This window comes from Pongo pygmaeus, chromosome 21 (genome assembly GCF_028885625.2).
Source record: "Pongo pygmaeus isolate AG05252 chromosome 21, NHGRI_mPonPyg2-v2.0_pri, whole genome shotgun sequence".
NCBI classification, from domain to species: domain Eukaryota; kingdom Metazoa; phylum Chordata; class Mammalia; order Primates; family Hominidae; genus Pongo; species Pongo pygmaeus.
The window spans coordinates 43,501,758-43,519,646 of NC_072394.2; the positions used below are offsets into that span (position 1 = coordinate 43,501,758).

Genomic DNA, 17,889 nt, shown 5'->3' on the forward strand with positions numbered 1-17,889 from the left:
CACATTTCCCTGTGCAGCCCAAAACAGCCTTCCCCAGCAGCACAGAACACTGGAGCAGCACTCTCCAATGAAAATACAATGCATGCCATGTGCATAATTATAAATTTTTGGGTTGGGTGCGGTGGCTCATGCCCGTAATCCCAGCACTTTGGGAGTCCGAGATGGGTGGTTCAAGTGATCATGGTAAAATCCTGTTTCTACAAAAATACAAATATTAGCCAGGCATGGTGGCATGCATTTGTAGTCCCAGCTACTCAGGAGGCTGAGGTGGGAAGATTGCTCAAGCCTGCCATGAGCCATGACCGTGCCACTGCACTCCAGCCTGGGTGACAGGCTGAGACCCTGTGTCTAAAAAATAAATAAATAAAATAAATCAATTTTCTAGTAGCCTCTGTCTCCCAGGCTCAAGTGATTCTCCTACCTCAGCTTCCAAGTAGCTGGGACCACAGATGCACATCACCACACCCAGCTAATTTTTTGTAGTTTTGGTACAGATAGCATTTCGTCATGTTGCCCAGGCTGGTCTCAAACACCTGAGCTCAGGGGAATCCACCTGCCTCAGCCTCCCCAAATGCTGAGATTACAGGTGTGAGCCATTGTGCCTGGTCTCTAGTAGCCACGTTTTAAAAAGTAACAGTAAATAGATGAAATTAATTTTAATAACAAATTTTAACCCAATATTTCAACATATATCAATATAAAAAGTATGCATATTTCATTTTATTTTTGTACTAAGAATCTGAAATCCAGTGTATATTTCACACTCAAAGCACATCTGAGTTTGAACTAGCCACACTTCAAGTGCTCAGTAGTCCTGGGTGCTAGCGGCTATCAGATTAGACAGTGTAGTTTTAGAGGATGCTTACAGCTAACTGGCCTATGTCCTGTATTGGAGGACATTCATTCTGAGAAAAATTCATAGACATTTTCCTCTTTGGAAAAAAGGATTCTAAGTCAGACCAGTCACTGACAGAGTGAAACAGGATTTTTAATGCTTCAGGACCTCAAGAGTCTTCTCTGTGCTAGTGTGAGATGTGATACAGACCAGAGAACATGTAACATCTCCCCAGCTTACTTGAGCTCAGAGCTCTGTTTTCATAAAGATTTCTGGGGAATGAGATGTGATAAAGACCAGAAGAGCAATATAGCATTTCCCCAACTTATCTGAGCTCAGGGTTCTGTTTTCATAAGGCCTTACGGGGGATTAGTGTCCAGTGGAATGTTCTTTGGCAAATGTTGATACAGCCACATCCCTGACTCAGTAGATCCCAGGATCCCCACAGGAAGAATGTGGAGTTCAGGAAGTCTGCCTCAAGTGCCTCAGCACCTGAGACTCGATTACTGAATTGACTAAACTAATTATGGGAGGCCACACCAGGGCAGGACTAGAATTAGTGAACAAAAATTGCAGCGTATTTCAGCTCAAACAAGGATTTTTTTATTGTGTGTGTATGTGTGCGCACACATGTGTGTTTTAAAAAATTTAAATCTAAGTTGCCAGATCTGTCTAAAAAATGCAATATGTGGCCTTATGAGATGATGATTTATCTGTCACTTGTAATCAAGGCGTGATCAAGGCTAGAGTTCTCTGTGGGGTAGGGGGCTCCTAACCAGTCTCTAATTTTTTTTTTCCAGAACTTAAAAAAAGAAAGAAAAAAAGCAACAATGGGCAGAGAACTCGAGCATCAGAGGAACTGATAAGACATGCTCTGGACCATTTATTAAGAGCACACTTTGGGATTCTGGAGCCTTCAGTGAAAGATTGGTTTACAGCCAAATCCCTTTTGAGGCTACAGATTCTTGGTTCAGTTCAGATGATTTTTTTTTTTTTTAGACAGTCTTACTCTGTTGCCCAGGGTGGAGTGCAGTGGCCACCATCTCAGCTCATTGCAACCTCTGCCACCCAGGTTCAGCAATTCTCCTGCCTCAGCCACTCTAGTAGCTAGGATTACAGGCATGTGCCACCAAACCTGGCTAACTCTTTCATATTTTTAGTAGACATTGGGTCTCACCATGTTGGCCAGGCTGGTCTCAAACTCCCATATCTGCCCACCTCAGCCTCCCAAAGTGTTGAATTACAGGCATGAGCCACTGCACCTGGCCTATATTACACTTTGATAAAAGGTTTTAAGGCCGGGTACGGGCTGGGATTACACCTGTAATCCCAGCACTTTGGGAGGCTGAGGTGGGCAGATCACAAGGTCAAGAGATCGAGACCATCCTGGCCAACGTGGTGAAACCCTGTCTCTACTAAAAATACAAAAATTAGCTGGGCATGGTGGCGCACGCCTGTAGTCCCAGCTACTCAGGAGGCTGAGGCAGGAGAATCGCTTGAACCAGAGAGGCAGAGGTTGCAGTGAACCAAGATTGTGCCACTACACTCCAGCCTGGCAACAAAGCTAGACTCCGTCTCAAAAATAAAATTAAATTAAATTAAAAAAGGGTTAGCCATGCTACCGAGAGGCCCCTAACCACCCACAGACAGACAAACAGACAGACAGCAGATGGAATCAGACCAATCATCTCAGAGCCTCCAGGTGCCCATCAGTAAGATGCCTGGAAGGACCTGGAAGCTGAGGCCTTTAAAGGTTGAGTTCAGTGTCTCTATGTCAAGCACGGGGCCTGGTACAATGTAGGTGTTCAAATAGGTGTCTCTTTCCTTCCTCATATGGATTTTAGGTGTGGCAGTTCCAGAAATGCCGTGGCCTGCGTAAGAAGGGTCTGGAGTGCCTCATTTAAAGCTCACAAGGATCACAGAGGCTGGCACAGCTGGGCTGAGAACAGAAGGGGAAACGAAACCCCTTCATGGCTCACATATGCTCAAGCAACTACAAAGAAGCCACCTGTGGTCAGTTGAAGAGTGGATGGGGGAGAAAGAGGGAGCTTCAGAGAAGTGGGGGTGGTGGTGAGGAAGAGGGTTTTTAGGTGGTAGAAATGGAGGAGGTCAAAGAAAACAGCAGTTAAGAATAATAGGCAATACACCATAGGGTGAGGGTAGGGGTGGGGAAGGTAGGTTTTGGGTGGTGGAGATGGGAAAGGTTAAAAAAAAAAAAACACAGTGGTTAATAATAGGCAACACACCATCCATCGTGCAGAGGAAGAAACCCTGGACTTAGAATCATGTGATTTTGGCAAAACATGTAACCAAGCAGCTCTCTCATCTGTAAAAATGGGACAATAATAGTTCCTTTCTCTTGGGGTTATTGAGAGGTTGAAATCAGTTGATGCATGAAAAATGTACAAACCTCACTGTTGATGTTAATAATAACAGTATTGATAATATCATAGGAAGAAGCTTCTGCTTCTGAAAGGAGACCAGGTGGACTGATTTGGGAACCAAAAACAACCAGAAATCTAGAGGGGAGGGGAGAAGGCAAGGAGAGATCTTGATCTAGGTGCACTGGAACTTATATGCAAAATGCTGTTTTTAAGTGCATAGGTATTAATATTTATTAGAGGAAGAGATACCATAGCCCACATCAGCTTCTCAAAGGAGTCCATCTCTCACACACACACACACACAGACACACACACACACACACAGTAGTTTAAAAATGACTGATCTAGAGAAATTAAGAGCCAAGAGAAAGAAGCAGATGAGACAAGAGGCCCACAATCATCCATGGTTGGAATGAGCCATCTCCATGGACCGAAGACTTGGGATCAGGGGTGGCAGAGAGTATAAAGAGAAGAGGCAAAAAAAAAGAGTTTGTTGGAATGAAGACTTAAGGAACCAAGTCAGCTCACAGTGGGAATGGAATGGGGGTTAGTTCAGCTATCACATGGCCCAGAGCAGGCTCACAGAGGCTGTTGGCTGGCTGAAGGCTGGGTGAGTGGATGGATGGGCAGGGAGCCCGACCCAGCAGCTGAGGATTGGGGAAACTAGGGAGGCAGACTGCAGATCAGGAGGCGAGGAATAAGAGAGACCTTGACTCTAGAGGACTGGCAGGGATTGACTGGAGAAATGATTTCTGTTTGCCTGGTGTGATAGGAAAGAACTGTCAGCCAGTGTATACTTCTCCCTATCTAAAATACTTCTGACTCTGTGGGTGAGGATTTGCAAGAAGGCACTCTGCCAGGGAGAGGGACTTAACTGTTGGATCTATGGCTGTCTCAGGAACACTCTAGGGCAGAGTGGGGTGGGGTGGGCACAGACTTTTCTTTTTGAAAGTTGTGAGTTTGTATCCTGACTTGCCCATTTCATTCATGTATTCATGCAACAAATATTACTTAAGCACCTATTATGTGCCCACCTTTCTGCGAGGTGTTGGAGATGCAACAATAAATAAAAGATAGAATAGTCCCTGAACTTAAAAATCTTACATCTAGCCAGGCGCCATGGCTCACGCCTGTAATCCCAGCACTTTGGGAGGCTGAGACAGGCAGATCATGAGGTCAGGAGATCGAGACCATCCTGGCTAACACGGTGAAACCCCATCTCTACTAAAAATACAAAAAAAAAAAAAAAAAAATTAGCCAGGCTGGTGGCAGGTGCCTGTGGTCCCAGCTACTCGGAAGGCTGAGGCAGGAGAATGGCGTGAACCCAGGAGGTAGAGCTTGCAGTGAGCTGAGATCGCACAACTGCACTCCAGCCTGGGTGACAGAGCAAGACTCCATCTCAAAAATAAAATAAAATAAAGTCTTACATCTAGTTGAGGAAATGGATAATGAGAGTGCAGTATGATAGGCGCTGAGACTGGGGCCATGCGCAAGTTGCTATAGGAACAGAGGAAAAGGGCACTTATGCTTCCCCAAGCCTGTCTTCTTTTTATTTATTTATTTATTTATTTATTATTTGAGACAGAGTTTTGCTCTTTAGCCTAGGCTGGAGTGAAGTGGTGTGATCTGGGCTCACTGCAACCTCCACTTCCCGGGTTCAAGCCATTCTCCTGCCTCAGCCTCCCAAATAGCTGGGATTACAGGCGTGAACCACCACGCCCAGCTAATTTTTATATTTTTAATAGAGACGAGGTGTCGCCATGTTGGCCAGGCTGGTCTCAAACTCCTGACCTCAGGTGATCCACCCACCTTGGCTTCCTAAAGTGCTAGGATTATAGGCGTGAGCTACCACACTCAGACTTAAGCCTCAATCTTCTTATCTGCAAAGTGGGAATCATGGCCGGGTGCGGTGGCTCACACCTGTAATCCCAGCACTTTGGGAGGCCAAGGAGGGTGGATCACCTGAGGTCAGGAGTTCCAGAACAGCCTGGCCAACGTGGAGAAATCCCATCTCTACTAAAAACACAAAAAAATTAGCTGGGCGTGTTGGCTCGCACCTGTGATCTCAGCTGCTCGGGAGGCTGGGGCAGGAGAATCGCTTGAACCCAGGAAGCGGAGGTCACAGTGAGCCAAGATTGTGCCATTGCACTCCAGCCTGGGCAACAAGAACGAAACTCCATCTCAAAAAAAAAAAAAAAAAAAAAGGGAATCATGTTATTCACTATAAGGAGTTTTCTGGTACATTCAGGCCTCTGCTTGACACATATTAGGAGCCCGTTGCAGCCCATAATTCATTTATTCAACAAATGTTAATTGAGTACCTTATGTGTGTCAGGCACTTCTGTGGATGGTAGAAATGTGGCACTAAATAAACTGAGAAAGCCAGGCACGGTGGCTCATGCCTGTAATCCTAGCACTTTGGGATATCAAAGCAGAACACCTTTAAGCTCAGGAGTTCGAGACCAATCTGGGCGACATAGGAAGACTCTGTGTCTACAAAATATAAACAATTAGCTGAGCGTGTTGGCGCACACCTGTAGCCCTAGCCGCTCAGCAGGCTGAAGTGGGAAGATTGTTTGAGTCTAGGAGGTCAAGGCTGCAGTGAGTCATGATTGTACTGCTGTACTCCAGCCTGGGTGACAAAATAGTATTATTTTTGTCTCAAAAATAACAAATACATAAATAAATAAGCTGATACGAATTGCTGCTGTCATCAAGATTACATCCTACACGGGGAAAATAATAAGTAAAATATTCCGTAGGCCAAATGGTGACGAGTGCGTTGGAGACAAATAAAGCAGGGATGGAAAGAGGGAAGAACTGAGGGAAGGGGGTTGTAATTTTAAATAGAATAGTCAGGGCCTGTCTTAGTTTAGCAAGGATCTGAAAGAAGAGAGGCACTAGGCCATGGAGATATCTGGAGGAAGGAAGTTCGAGGTAGAAAGATCCACAAATGAAAGGGCTAATGCTGGAGAATGAGTGGTGTGTGATAGGCTTTTACAGAGCCCAGGGTGGCTGGAAAGAGGTGACCAAGGTGTACAGCACCAGCAGATGAGGTCAAGGGAGGCCTTGGAGGGGAGCAGGTGTGGCAGGGCCTTGGGGCCATTGTAAGTCTTTGACTTTACCCTGAATGAGATGGGAGCCACTGGAAAGTTTTGCGCAGAAGAGTGACAGGATCTTACTTTTTGTTTTGTTTTGTTTTGAGACAGAGTCTCACTCTATTGCCCAGGCTAGAGTGCAATGGTGCGATCTTGACTCACTGCAACGTCTGCCTCCTGAGTTTAAGCAATTCTCCTCTCTCAGCCTCCCAAGTAGCTGAGATTACAGACATGTGCCACCACGCCTGGCTAATTTTGTGTTTTTAGTAGAGACGGGGTTTCACCATGTTGGTCAGGCTGGTCTCGAACTCCTGACCTCAGGTGATCCACCTGCCTCAGCCTCCGAAAGTGCTGGGATTACAGGCATAAGCCACCGCACCCGACCTTCTTCTTTCTTTTTTTTTTTTTTCTTGAGATGGAGTCTCACTCTGTGGCCCAGGCTGGAGTGCAGTGGCGCAATCTCTGCTCACTGCAGCCTCGGCCTCGTAGGTTTAAGCAATTCACCCTGCCTCAGCCTCCCAAATAGCTGGGACTACAGGCGCCCACCACGACACCTGGCTAAATTTTTTGTGTATTTAGTAGAGATGGGGTTTCACCATGTTGGCCAGGCTGGTCTTGAATTCCTGACCTCAGGTGACCCGCCCACCTTAGCCTCCCAAAGTGCTGGGATTACAGGTGTGAGCCACTGCGCCCAGCCCTTTTTCTTTTCTTTTTCTTTCTTTTTTTTTTTTTTTTAACAGACAAGGTCTCCTCTGTCACCCAGGCTGGAGTGCAGTGGTATGATCATAGCCCACTGCAGCCTCAAACTGCTGGGCTTGAGATCCTTCTGCCTCAGCCTCCTGGGACTAGAAGCATGTGCCACCAGGCCCAGCTAAATTTTTAAAAATGTTCATTGAAATAGTATCTCACTGTTGCCCAGGATGATCTTGAACTCCTGGCTCTAAGTCATCCTCCTACCTTGGCCTCTGAACGTGCTGAGATTACAGGCATGAGCCACCATGCCTGGCCAGGATCTCAAGTCTTAAATAGGACCACTCCGTTTTAAAGGATCACTTGTTCTGACTATATACCATGGGATGACAAACATAGAGCAGGGGACACCAGTTAGGAGACTCCCGCATTAAACCAGGTGGAGATGATGGTGATTTGGGCTAAAGTGAAAGCAAAGGGCATGCTGAGAAATGGTTAACATCAGGATATTTGAAGGTGAAGTCAACAGGATTTGTTGACAAATTGGATAAGGGGAAGTAGGCAGGCAAAACAGAATCAAGGATGCGGGGCGTGGTGGCTCACGCCTGTAATCCCAGCACTTTGGGAGGCCAAGGTGGGCAGATCAAGAGGTCAGGAGTTCGAGACAAGCCTGACCAATATGGTGAAACCCTGTCTCTACTAAAAATACAAAAATTAGCCGGGCATGGTGGTGTGCAACTGTAGTCCCAGCTACTCAGGAGGCTGAGACAGAAGAATTGCTTGAACCCTGGAGGCGGAGGTTGCAGTGAGCCGAGATGTTGCCACTGCACTCCAGCCTGGGCGGCAGAGCGAGACTGTCTCAAAAAAAAAAAAAAGAGTCAAGGATGACCTGAGCCATTAACTATGACTGGGGAAGACCAAAGGAGGAACAGGCTTGAGAGGAAAGATAGAGGGTTGATTTGGGACACATTATGTTTAAGAAGCCTGTTGGAAGTCCAAATAGGAATATTGGGTAGGCAGCTGGATACATAAGTTTGACACCTGGGGGCAAGGCCCTGATTTTAGGTAGGAACTTAGAACTTTTCAGTATATAGTTGGTATTTAAAGCCACAGGAGTGAATAAGATAGTGAATCAAGAGGACAAAGAAAAAAGGTCTAAGGATTGAACCCAGGGGCTCTCCAACATCCAGCAATGCGGGCCTCACCTGCTTTTAATTTGGGTGTTCCAACGCTAGGTTTGAACATTCTGTAAGGACTTGTGCAAATATTTTCCCTAAGTTCTGTCTCCCCCTTTGAACCCAAATGCTCACCATGAAGGGAAAAGTCCACAGAAGAAAAAAAAATAGTTTTAAATAGTTGTTTAAATTATTAGGTTATGTTTTCCAAAAATAGAAGGAAAGCTAAGTTCTGGGTCAGTGGGAGAATTTAGAGTTTTTAGCATTATCTTTCCCCCATCAAACCCTTAAGGCTGGGCTCCCAAGGAAGAGTCTTCCTGGCTTTCCAGCCCTGAGGGCTCTCTCACGAGGTCCCAGAACTCTGTATTGTAATTGTCTATTTTCTCTACCTCCAGGTGGAAGCCATGTTGAGTTCATCACAGAACTACTAGCCGGGCCTGGCACCAAATAGGCATCAGGGAATGTCAGTGGAACTTGACTGCATTGCAGAATCTGATGAGGAACTTCCATCTTCCTGGGCTCTGAGTATCTTTCTCTAGTTCCACCACTAGAGCTGGTGTCTGTTCTGCCAGGCCCCTTTCCAGGCACCCATAGCTGATCCTGGAAAGGTAGGGACAGACCCTGTAGGCCTGGACTCTGTCCTTTGGGAGGAGAATATCCTCAGGGGCCTGCATGAGCCATCCTGAAAAACTAGTTCTGTGAGTCAATCCTCAAGTGAGTTCCTATGGGAAAGGTACCAGAATCTTGGAGGTGAGGTTGGAAGCAGCTTGTCACCTCTTAGGGGCAAAGAGGGGTGTCTCCTCCGAACGGACCTCACTCTTTATCTGACCCAGAGTTCCTGGCATATCAACTGTGCTAGTACTTTGTCAAGGGTGCTGGGATGAGCCAAAAGGCCCTGAACTGGAAATCGCAGACCTTCCTATTAGACATGAGTATGTCATGTCCATCATAAACAAAGAAACAAAAACCCTCTCTTAACGCCAGGCTACTTTAGTTGCTGCATTATATTCTTCCTACTGTTTGTAGCTAAATCTTTTGAATGACTTGTTCAAACTTGCTATCTCCACTTCCTCACCTTCTATTTCATTCCTAACTCAGGCCCATTCCTAAAATAAGGCTGTCCTTCCAGGCCCTCCCAAATGATGTCATCTAGTGTAATTAACTCCAGGCACTACCATGATACTAACAAACTGCAGTCCCTCTCCTGAGCTCCAAACTCACGTATTCAGCTGCCTACTAGACATCTTGACTCAGCTAACCCACAGACACTTCAAACTCAACATGTACAGAATGAACTCATCATCTTTCCTTAAAACAGATCCCAAGTGTTCCCTGTCTTTGTGAATGCACTGCCATCCTCATCCTTAACTCACCCACTCCCTTTCCTTGGTATATATATAATCAGTTGCTAATACATTAACCCTATGTCATGAATATCCCCCAAACACATACACTTCTCTCCATCCTCATGGCTTTTTTGCTGATCAGGGCCATCATCATCACTTTTGCCTCAATGATGACAATAACCTCTTAACTGTATTCTAACAAGCTTTGTGTAGTGTTTTGTTCTGTTTTAGAGACACGGTCTCACTCTGTCACTCTGTAGAGTGCAGTGGCATGATTACAGCTCACTGTAACTTCAAACTCCTGGGCTCGGGTAATCCCCACACTTCAGTCTCCTGCCTAGCTAGGACTACATGTGCATATTCCCATGCCTGACTAATTTGAAAAACATTTTTGTGGGGAGAGATGAGGTCTTGCTATCTTGCCTAGGCTGGTCTTGAACTCCTGGGCTCAAGCAATCCTTCCACCTTGGTCTCCCAAAGCATTGAGATTACAGGTGTGAGCCACCATGCCTAGCCAAGCCTCGTCTTGAATACTTTAAATCCATTTTCTTTCTTCTTTTTTTTTTTTTTTTTTTGACAGCGTCTTGCTCTGTCGCCCAGGCTGGAGTGCAATGGTGCAATCTCAGCTCACTGCAACCTCTGCCTCCCAGGTTTAAGTGATTATAGGTGTGTGCCACCACACCCAGCTAATTTATATGTGTGTGTGTGTATTCTTACTAGAGATGGGATTTCGCCATGTTGCCCAGGCTGGTTTCAAACTCCTGAGCTCGGGCAATCTGCCCACCTCAGCCTCCCAAGGTGCTAGGATTACAGGCATGAGCCACCATGCCTGGCCTGTAGGTAGTATTTTCTAAAACACATATTATGTTCCTCCATTGCTCATAGCAGCTCACAGTGACTTCCCAGTGCTATGAAGATAAACTGCAAATGCCTTAGAGATCCTGCATGAATTGGGCCTTGCTTACCCCTCCAGCCTCATCTCTCACTACTCCTCTTCACCCTCTACCCCTTAGCCATACTGAATTACCAGCAGTTCCCCACATAAACCCTGCTCTTTCCAGTTTCCAAATTTTTGCCCATCTGTTCTCTTGGCCTTGTGTGCTTGTCTCCCTCACTTGCCTTCTTTATTCTTCCCAACCTTTACCTGGCTGACTTCTGTTTCCATTTTGAGACCTAAGTTTAAGTGCCATTTCCACTGGAAATCTGTGCCTGACTCTGTAATTCTGGATGGCAGTTCTTCTAAAGGGCTCCTACTGCAAACACACTGTACTTTATCCTCGAGGCACTCATCACAGTAAGGGACAATTACTTGTTCCCTTTTCTGTCTCACCCACCAGACCTGAGCTCCTTGAGAGCAGGGGCCTTGTCTTTCTAGTTCACAGCTGAATTCCTAATACTAGCATGGTACCTGGCTTATAGTTGACTCTGTGTGTGTGTGTGTGTGTGTGTGATGCAGGGAAGCCAAAGAAGGGTCAGGATACAATGAGAACCTGGGGAAGGAGGGACAATTACAAAAGAAAGTCTTGGGCAGATTCCATACAGGTAGTAGCCACCAATGGGATGTGGAGGACAGGATCAAGGGTTAACTCAAGAGGCTTCAAGGTTCTGAGCCTGAGTGACTGGGAGGAATAGAGCTATTCGCTAAGCGGAGACCATAGAAGTGAAGGGCAGTTTCAGGAGAAAAGCTGAACCCAGGACCAAAGGGCTGTGGGGGTCATCAGGTGGACACATGAAATAGGCATATGGGTAAATATTTCTATGTTTCTAAAAAGAAGTCAAGGCTGGAGACATTCATTTAAGAAGCTACCTGGCCGGGCTCGGTGGCTCACACCTGTAATCCAGCACTTTGGGAAGCCAAGGTGGGCAGCTTATTTGAGGTCAGGAGTTTGAGACCAGCCTGGCCAACATGTTAAAATCTCGTCCCTACTAAAAATACAAAAATTAGCCAGGTGTGGTGATGGGCACCTGTAATCCCAGCTACTCGGGAGGCTGAGGCAGGAGAATTACTTGAACCTGGGAGGTGAGGTTGCAGTGAGCTGAGATCACACCACTGCACTCCAGCCTGGGCAACAGAGTGAGACTCCGTCTCAAAATAAAAATAAGGCTACTAAGAGGGGGGCATATAGAGAGAAGACAAGTTTGATGATATAATCTTGGGGATCCATTAAATTGTGCTGAAAGAAGAGAGGGAGAGAGAAATGGTATTTGGAGAGGTAAGAAAAAAGCCGGGAGAATTAATGGTCATTGGATCCAAATGCAAAGGACCTCAAAGAATGTGCTCATCCACCTCACTGAGTGCTGCAGGAAGGTGGAGAAGAATAGGCTACTCTATTTGGAAACTAGGAAGTCCCTGATTAGAATAGAAGCCAGACTAACAGTGTTAAAGGAATGAAAAATAAAGCAGAAAAGGCAGCACGTGTAGACTGTCCTTTCTGAATCTTTCAAACACAGGTGAGGGCAACAGTGACCTAAGGACAACTTGGGAAGCAGGTTAGGGGTTCTAAGACTGGGCTCCATACACACACACTGCTTGAGTTCAAATCATAGCCCCACCACTCAACAGCTGTGTGACTTTGGGCAAGTTAACTTACTTAACTGTCCTAAGTCTCAGTTTCCTTGTCTGTAAAATAGTGGAACAAGTAGCCCCTGTTTCATATGGTTATTGCAATGATTATATGAAAATGTATGTGAAGCACTCAGCACAGGGCAGAGATATGGTAAGCAACCAATTAACGTGAGACATGAATTTTAACAGGGTCAAGGAGGAAAACTGGGAGGAGGAGAAGTTGCCATGCAGGAGGGAGAGAAGATGCTTGAGTGAAATAGGCTCTGGGGAGGTGGAAGGGAGGGGATTGAGGACTTGGAGGGCTTGTGGGGAGGGAGGATGGGGAAGTAGGCCTTTTCAAAACACAAGTTTGGCTAAAGGATCACCTGCTGGTTACTGAGTGAGGCAGCTACTTCTGTTCCATTTTCTTGGGGAGTCATGCTGAGGCATCTGGGAGCTTCTCTCACTCCTAGAATCTTCCAGTGTTTCCTGGAGCCTGGTCTCTGCCTCTATGCCTCCCACTGCCTGCTGGTTCTCTAGCTGGAGGCAGCTGGACTCAGGCAGCCGCAGGATGTCCCAGCAGCACACATTGAGAGAGGGGGATTCAGAGAGAGCTGCTTCACAATTTCTCTTTGGGCTATACCCTTGACACAGGCCAAATCCTTCTGTCCCCATCACAGATACAGATACTTTCTATCTTCAGGTATTCCAAATGATCTTCCATGATTAAGGTTGCTTATGAACCACAATGGTCTCCCTGGACCTCCGAGCTAATCTGCTTTTTTCCAGTGTCAATTCCACCAAACTGTTCCCCCTCTGCTGCCTGTGATTGTTCTCATACCTGTTTAAAACCCTGTCACAGTTCACCTTGCAGTATCTCCACCAGCACTGGGAGGGCCTCTCCCACCTGCCCAGCCTACATTGGTTACATCTTCACTTTTACCTTCTGCTCCATCCTGACCAAAGCTATGGCTCTGCATATATTGCCTCTCTTCTTGCAATATCTTTTCTTCTCTTCCACAGGCTAGCACCCCCTCATCTTTCAAGAATAGTGTCCAACTAGAAACCTTTCCTAATATTGCCCCCACCACCACTGGTGAGTTGGATGTGCTCCTTTACTCAAGAGTTCCCACAGCAACTGGTGGCTGGCCCCCTCTTCCCTATTATTCCTTATACCTTAGCGTTACAGTTGGGGAATACGTCTGTCTCATTATCAGACTAGGCACTCTTCCAAAATGAGGATTAGGTCTTATAAATAGCTATATCTCTAGGGCTTAGTATAGGACCTACCAACCTCAAATAGGTAAGTAGTACCTATTTGCCTTCATTCCTCAGGGAATACTGGTTGAATGAATAAATGTCCTCATCACAGAAAGGATGTATTCTGGCAGGAAGACAATGGAGATACAAGTGGACTACTTTTCTTGCCCCAAGCCACATGGCCAGGATCCTACATCTTTGTTGCTTGACTGCCTCTCATTTCATAATTCAAGAGTTGCCAGGTTTCTTATTGATTCTGACCCTTTTTTTTTTTTTTTTTTTTTGAGACGGAGTTTCCCTCTCATTGCCCAGGCTGTAGTGCAATGGCGCAATCTTGGCTCACTGCAACCTCCACCTCCCAGATTCAAGTGATTCTCCTGCCTCAGCCTCCCTAGTAGCTGGGATTACAGGCGTGCAGCACCACACCTGGCTAATTTTGTGTTTTTAGTAGAGAGGGGTTTCTCCATGTTGGTCAGGCTGGTCCCAAACTCCCGACCTCAGGTGATCCGCCTGCCTTGGCCTCCCAAAGTGCTGGGATTACAGGCGTGAGCCACCGCGCCTGGCCTGATTCCGATCTTTTTATTCCACACATCTCAACTATTGCTGAGCTGTTTCATTCTAGGAGGCAAAGAGCTTTTCTGGTTGTTCCTGAGATCACCAGCCTGAATCTCCTTTCTTGAGCACCCAGCAGGTTCTTTTCCAAGGGTATTGGAATCTTGAAAGGGCAGCAGATTCTTAGGCATGGGTGGGGAGAGCTGGTAGAAGACATCACTGTCAAAGAATTGGCAAAGTCAAGAATGTGCCAGCATCCAAGGGTCAAAACGTCAGGAGGGGCATCCTGTTCCACAGCATGATAGCCCCAGAGGGGGTGCCAAAAGGATGACAGAGGCCTTGTGAGTACCCAGGAATCAAATAGTGATTAGGGCCAACCCATCAGAGTGCAATTAAGCAAAAGGGGAAATCAATTTAAAGGTGCCAGAACAGGAACCATGCAACCAGGCTTCAGGAGAAAGTAGGAACCAGGGTCCTGAACTTCATTCATCAGGGTCCTCTCTCTCTCTCTTTTTTGAGACGAGGTGACACTCTGTCACCCAGGCTGGAGTGCAGTGGCGCGATCTTGGCTCACTGCTGCCTCAGCCTCTCAGGTGTTCCTCACCTCAGCCTCCCTAGTAGCTGAGACTACAGGCACACACCACTATGCCCAGCTAATTTTTGTTTGTAGAGACAGGATTTTGCCATGTTGCACAGGCTGGCTTCAAACTCCTAGGCTCAAATGATCCAGCCGCCTCAGGCTCCCAAAGTGTTAGGCTTACAGGTGAGAGCCATATGGCGGCAGGGACTTCTATCTCCTATCTCTTCTCTTCCTCCACCCACTTTCTCCTATATCCTCCCCCACCTCCAGGTTTCTCTGGCCCTTCCGACAGCAAGTATCGCCAGGAACAGCTCCCTAATCTACATACTACAGATCTATCCACAAGAAGATAGATGGAACCACTCTTCTCTTCCAAATTCTAGAGCCTTAAGGAAGTTAACCTGAGTGGCTCAGCTTGGATCAAGTGCCTATCCTGGTCCAAACAACTGTAGCAGCACATCTGTGTATTTGTGTATCTTGTTCCTCCATAATCTTGCAGTCCGGGGAAAGTGTGCAGATGGATGGGTCCCTGAAAAGCAAGAGTTGTTTAGACAACCCTACAGGTGTTCAGTTCTGGGAGACAAGAGTTGGGCCAGGTTGATAACTGGCCTAAAAGAGTCAGAATCAAATGAATAAGAACTAGATCTTGGGTGACAACCTAGATCAAGAGTCTCGAGGTTCAGTCATTTCAAAAAGCTCAAGTCTCATTGCTTTTTGGCCTCTGGCTAAGATCATGTGCAGTATCTGTTCTTACCAGTTTAATATCTGATACATCCTCTATCTGAGGATAATATAATAAATAGATTTTTGGAGCAAGGAGATGGAATAAGAGCTTGCTCTGTCCACTCTACACATTGGCCTGGATTGCAGTACCTCCAGGAATGGTGCACCCTCTCTACCACCCCCAAAAAGCCCAAGTCTCAAGAGGTAGTCTGGAAAAAAGTGTTTTTGGATTTACCTACATTGTTTTTTCCAAGACGGAGTCTCACTCTGTCACCCAAGCTGGAGTGCAGTGGCACCATCCCGGCTCACTGTAACCTCTGCCTCCAGGATTCAAGCAATTCTCCTGCCTCAGCCTCCCAAGTAGCTGGGATTACAGGTGTGTGCCAACCATGCCCAGCTAATTTTTGTATTTTTAGTAGAGACAGGGTTTCACCATGTTGGCCAGGCTGGTCTCAAAGTCCTGACCTCAGGTGATCTGCCTGTCTTGGCCTTCCAAAGTGCTAAGAGTACAGGCGTGAGCCACTGCGCCCGGCCTAATTTTTGTAATTTTAGTTAGAGACGAGTTTTCACCATGTTGACCAGGCTGGTCTCGAACTCCTGACCTCAGGTGATCCACCCCGCCGCCCTCGGCCTCCCAAAGTGCTGGCACTACAGGCATGAGCCACCGCTCCTGGCCAGGTTTGCCTACATTTTGGAGATGCTGCACACCATGTCCCTCTTTTCAAGAGTCACATAAGTATTTACATATGGAAGACCCTGAGAAGGCACCTGGGAAAAAACCTGTTTAACTGTAAATATAATAATGTATGTATTTGTATGTGGAGCTCTTCTTTTAGTGGATTATCTATAAACCGTCCACTGTTCCCAATGCATACTTTGGAGACAGACCTACATTACCAGTTTTCACCTGCTAGTTATTTTTATAAGGGTTGGGATGGTCCATGAGTGAACAGTCTTGATTTAAAGCAGTGTTTCCCAAACCTCATTTATTTGCCTATAACCTTCCTGGAGTTTGTCTTATATGTCCGCTCTGTGCACTATTCCTATATGTTTTTATGTAAATCAATCACTTTTTTAAAAAGCCTCATCCCAGTTATATCCTTAAAACAATGGTTATTTTTTCTCATACACATCGAAATACATATCTATTAGAATTAAAATGCTTGTCCATGCACTATCAATAATCTCCTCAAGTACCATATGGTGGGGACATGTGTTTGAAGTGTTAGGAGTCAGGAGTGGTCTCTGTAAGACAGAGTAAGTCAGTCAACCTCTGAGCACTGCCAGCCACACATGCTGGCAGAGAAGTTCAGCCTGTGACAAGACTGCCCGGATATTTCCATGTCTGTGCACGGGGATGTCCTCGGTCTGCCATTGTGAAGTCTGTGCTGTTTTCATGCCTACCTAGTCTTCTTTGGAGGTACCTGGAAAGCAAATGCAGGCCGGGTACAGTGGCTCATGCCTGTAATCCCAGCACTTTGGGAGGCGAAGGTGGGCAGATCACGAGGTCAGGAGTTCGAGACCAGCCGGACCAACATAGTGAAACCTTGTCTCTACTAAAATTGCAAAAATTAGCTGGGTGTGGTGGTGTGTGGCTGTAATCCCAGCTACCCGGGAGGCTGAGGCAGGATAATTGCTTGAACCCAGGAGGCGGAGGTTGCAGTAAGCCCAGATGGCGCCACTGCACTCCAGCCTGGGTGACAGAGACTCCATCTCAAAAAAAAAAAAAAAAAAGCAAATGTAGATTCTCCCTGGGAAACGGGGGTTGGGAGAGTGGAGTAGTGTGGATGCACTGTTATTCCTGAAGGCCGTCCTCAAATTATCTTGGACTCACTGCAGCAAGCAGATGCCTCATCTTCTGGCCAGGGATTGATCCTGAGATGGGAAGAGTATGAGAAGAGACACCAAGAGCAAGGCGAAACCGGCTCTGGCAGCTTGCTTCAGAGAAAGAGTATAGCTTTGGAGTCAGGCCGACCTGAGTATGAATCCAAGACTCAGCACTTACTAGGTGCCTGCCCTCAAATAATTATTTTTTGATAGTCATTACATACCCACAATGATCACCATGGAGTGGATGAGGAAACAGGGACTCAGAGAAGTTAAACAACTTGCCTGAGATCACACAGGTAACAAACAGCAGAGCAGAATTCAAAACTAAGTTGATTCAACTTCCAAATGTGTGCTCCTAACCAAAGCAGGGTAACCTGCTTTGATTTGCCCATTTCTTGAGCACCTCTTCTGTAGGAGGGCCTATTGCTGGGTGCTGGGAATTCAGTGGTAGGCAAGATGGACAAGATTCCCCCCTCTCACAGACCTTGCTTTCTATAGGAGAAATAGACAGGAAACCAATTACTCCATTTGTAACTTAATAACAAGTGTCATAAGTGTTACAAAGGAGATAGATACTATAAGGCACCTTTTATTTTTATTTGTTTATTTATTTTTTGAGACTCACTGGCTCTGTTGCCCAGGCTGGGGTACAGTGGTGCGGTCTCGGCTCACTGCAACTTCTGCCTCCCAGGTTCAAGCGATTCTCCTGCCTCAGCCTCCCGAGTAGCTGGGATTACAGGTGTGAACCACCACACTCTGCTAATTTTTGTATTTTTAGTAGAGACAGGGTTTCACCATGCTGGCCAGGCTGTTGTTGAACTCCTGACCTCAAGTGATCCACCCACAGTGACCTCCCAAAGTGCTGTGATTA

General features: G+C 46.4%; 1 protein-coding gene and 1 non-coding gene across 3 annotated transcripts in view; both read left to right on the forward strand.

Annotated features, from left to right (window-relative positions):
* The window catches only part of LOC129021636 (uncharacterized), a 49,770-nt gene extending 33,405 nt beyond the window's left edge, over window positions 1-16,365 (forward strand). Inside the window, exons 3-4 of one of the 2 annotated variants that reach the window (XR_008496099.1) lie at window positions 10,109-10,194; window positions 14,736-16,365. Coding sequence is in view for 1 of the 2 variants with exons in the window: in XM_054467306.1 (XP_054323281.1) it covers window positions 14,736-14,818 (83 nt within the window). In the remaining variant the exon portion in view is untranslated. The remainder of the gene's footprint in view (window positions 1-10,108; window positions 10,195-14,735) is intronic. The other variant, XM_054467306.1, reaches the window with a different exon arrangement.
* Window positions 15,172-15,360, forward strand: LOC129022207 (U2 spliceosomal RNA). Its single transcript, XR_008496292.1, has one exon. It is a non-coding gene; the product is annotated as a U2 spliceosomal RNA (small nuclear RNA).
* Window positions 16,366-17,889: the final 1,524 nt, after the last annotated feature.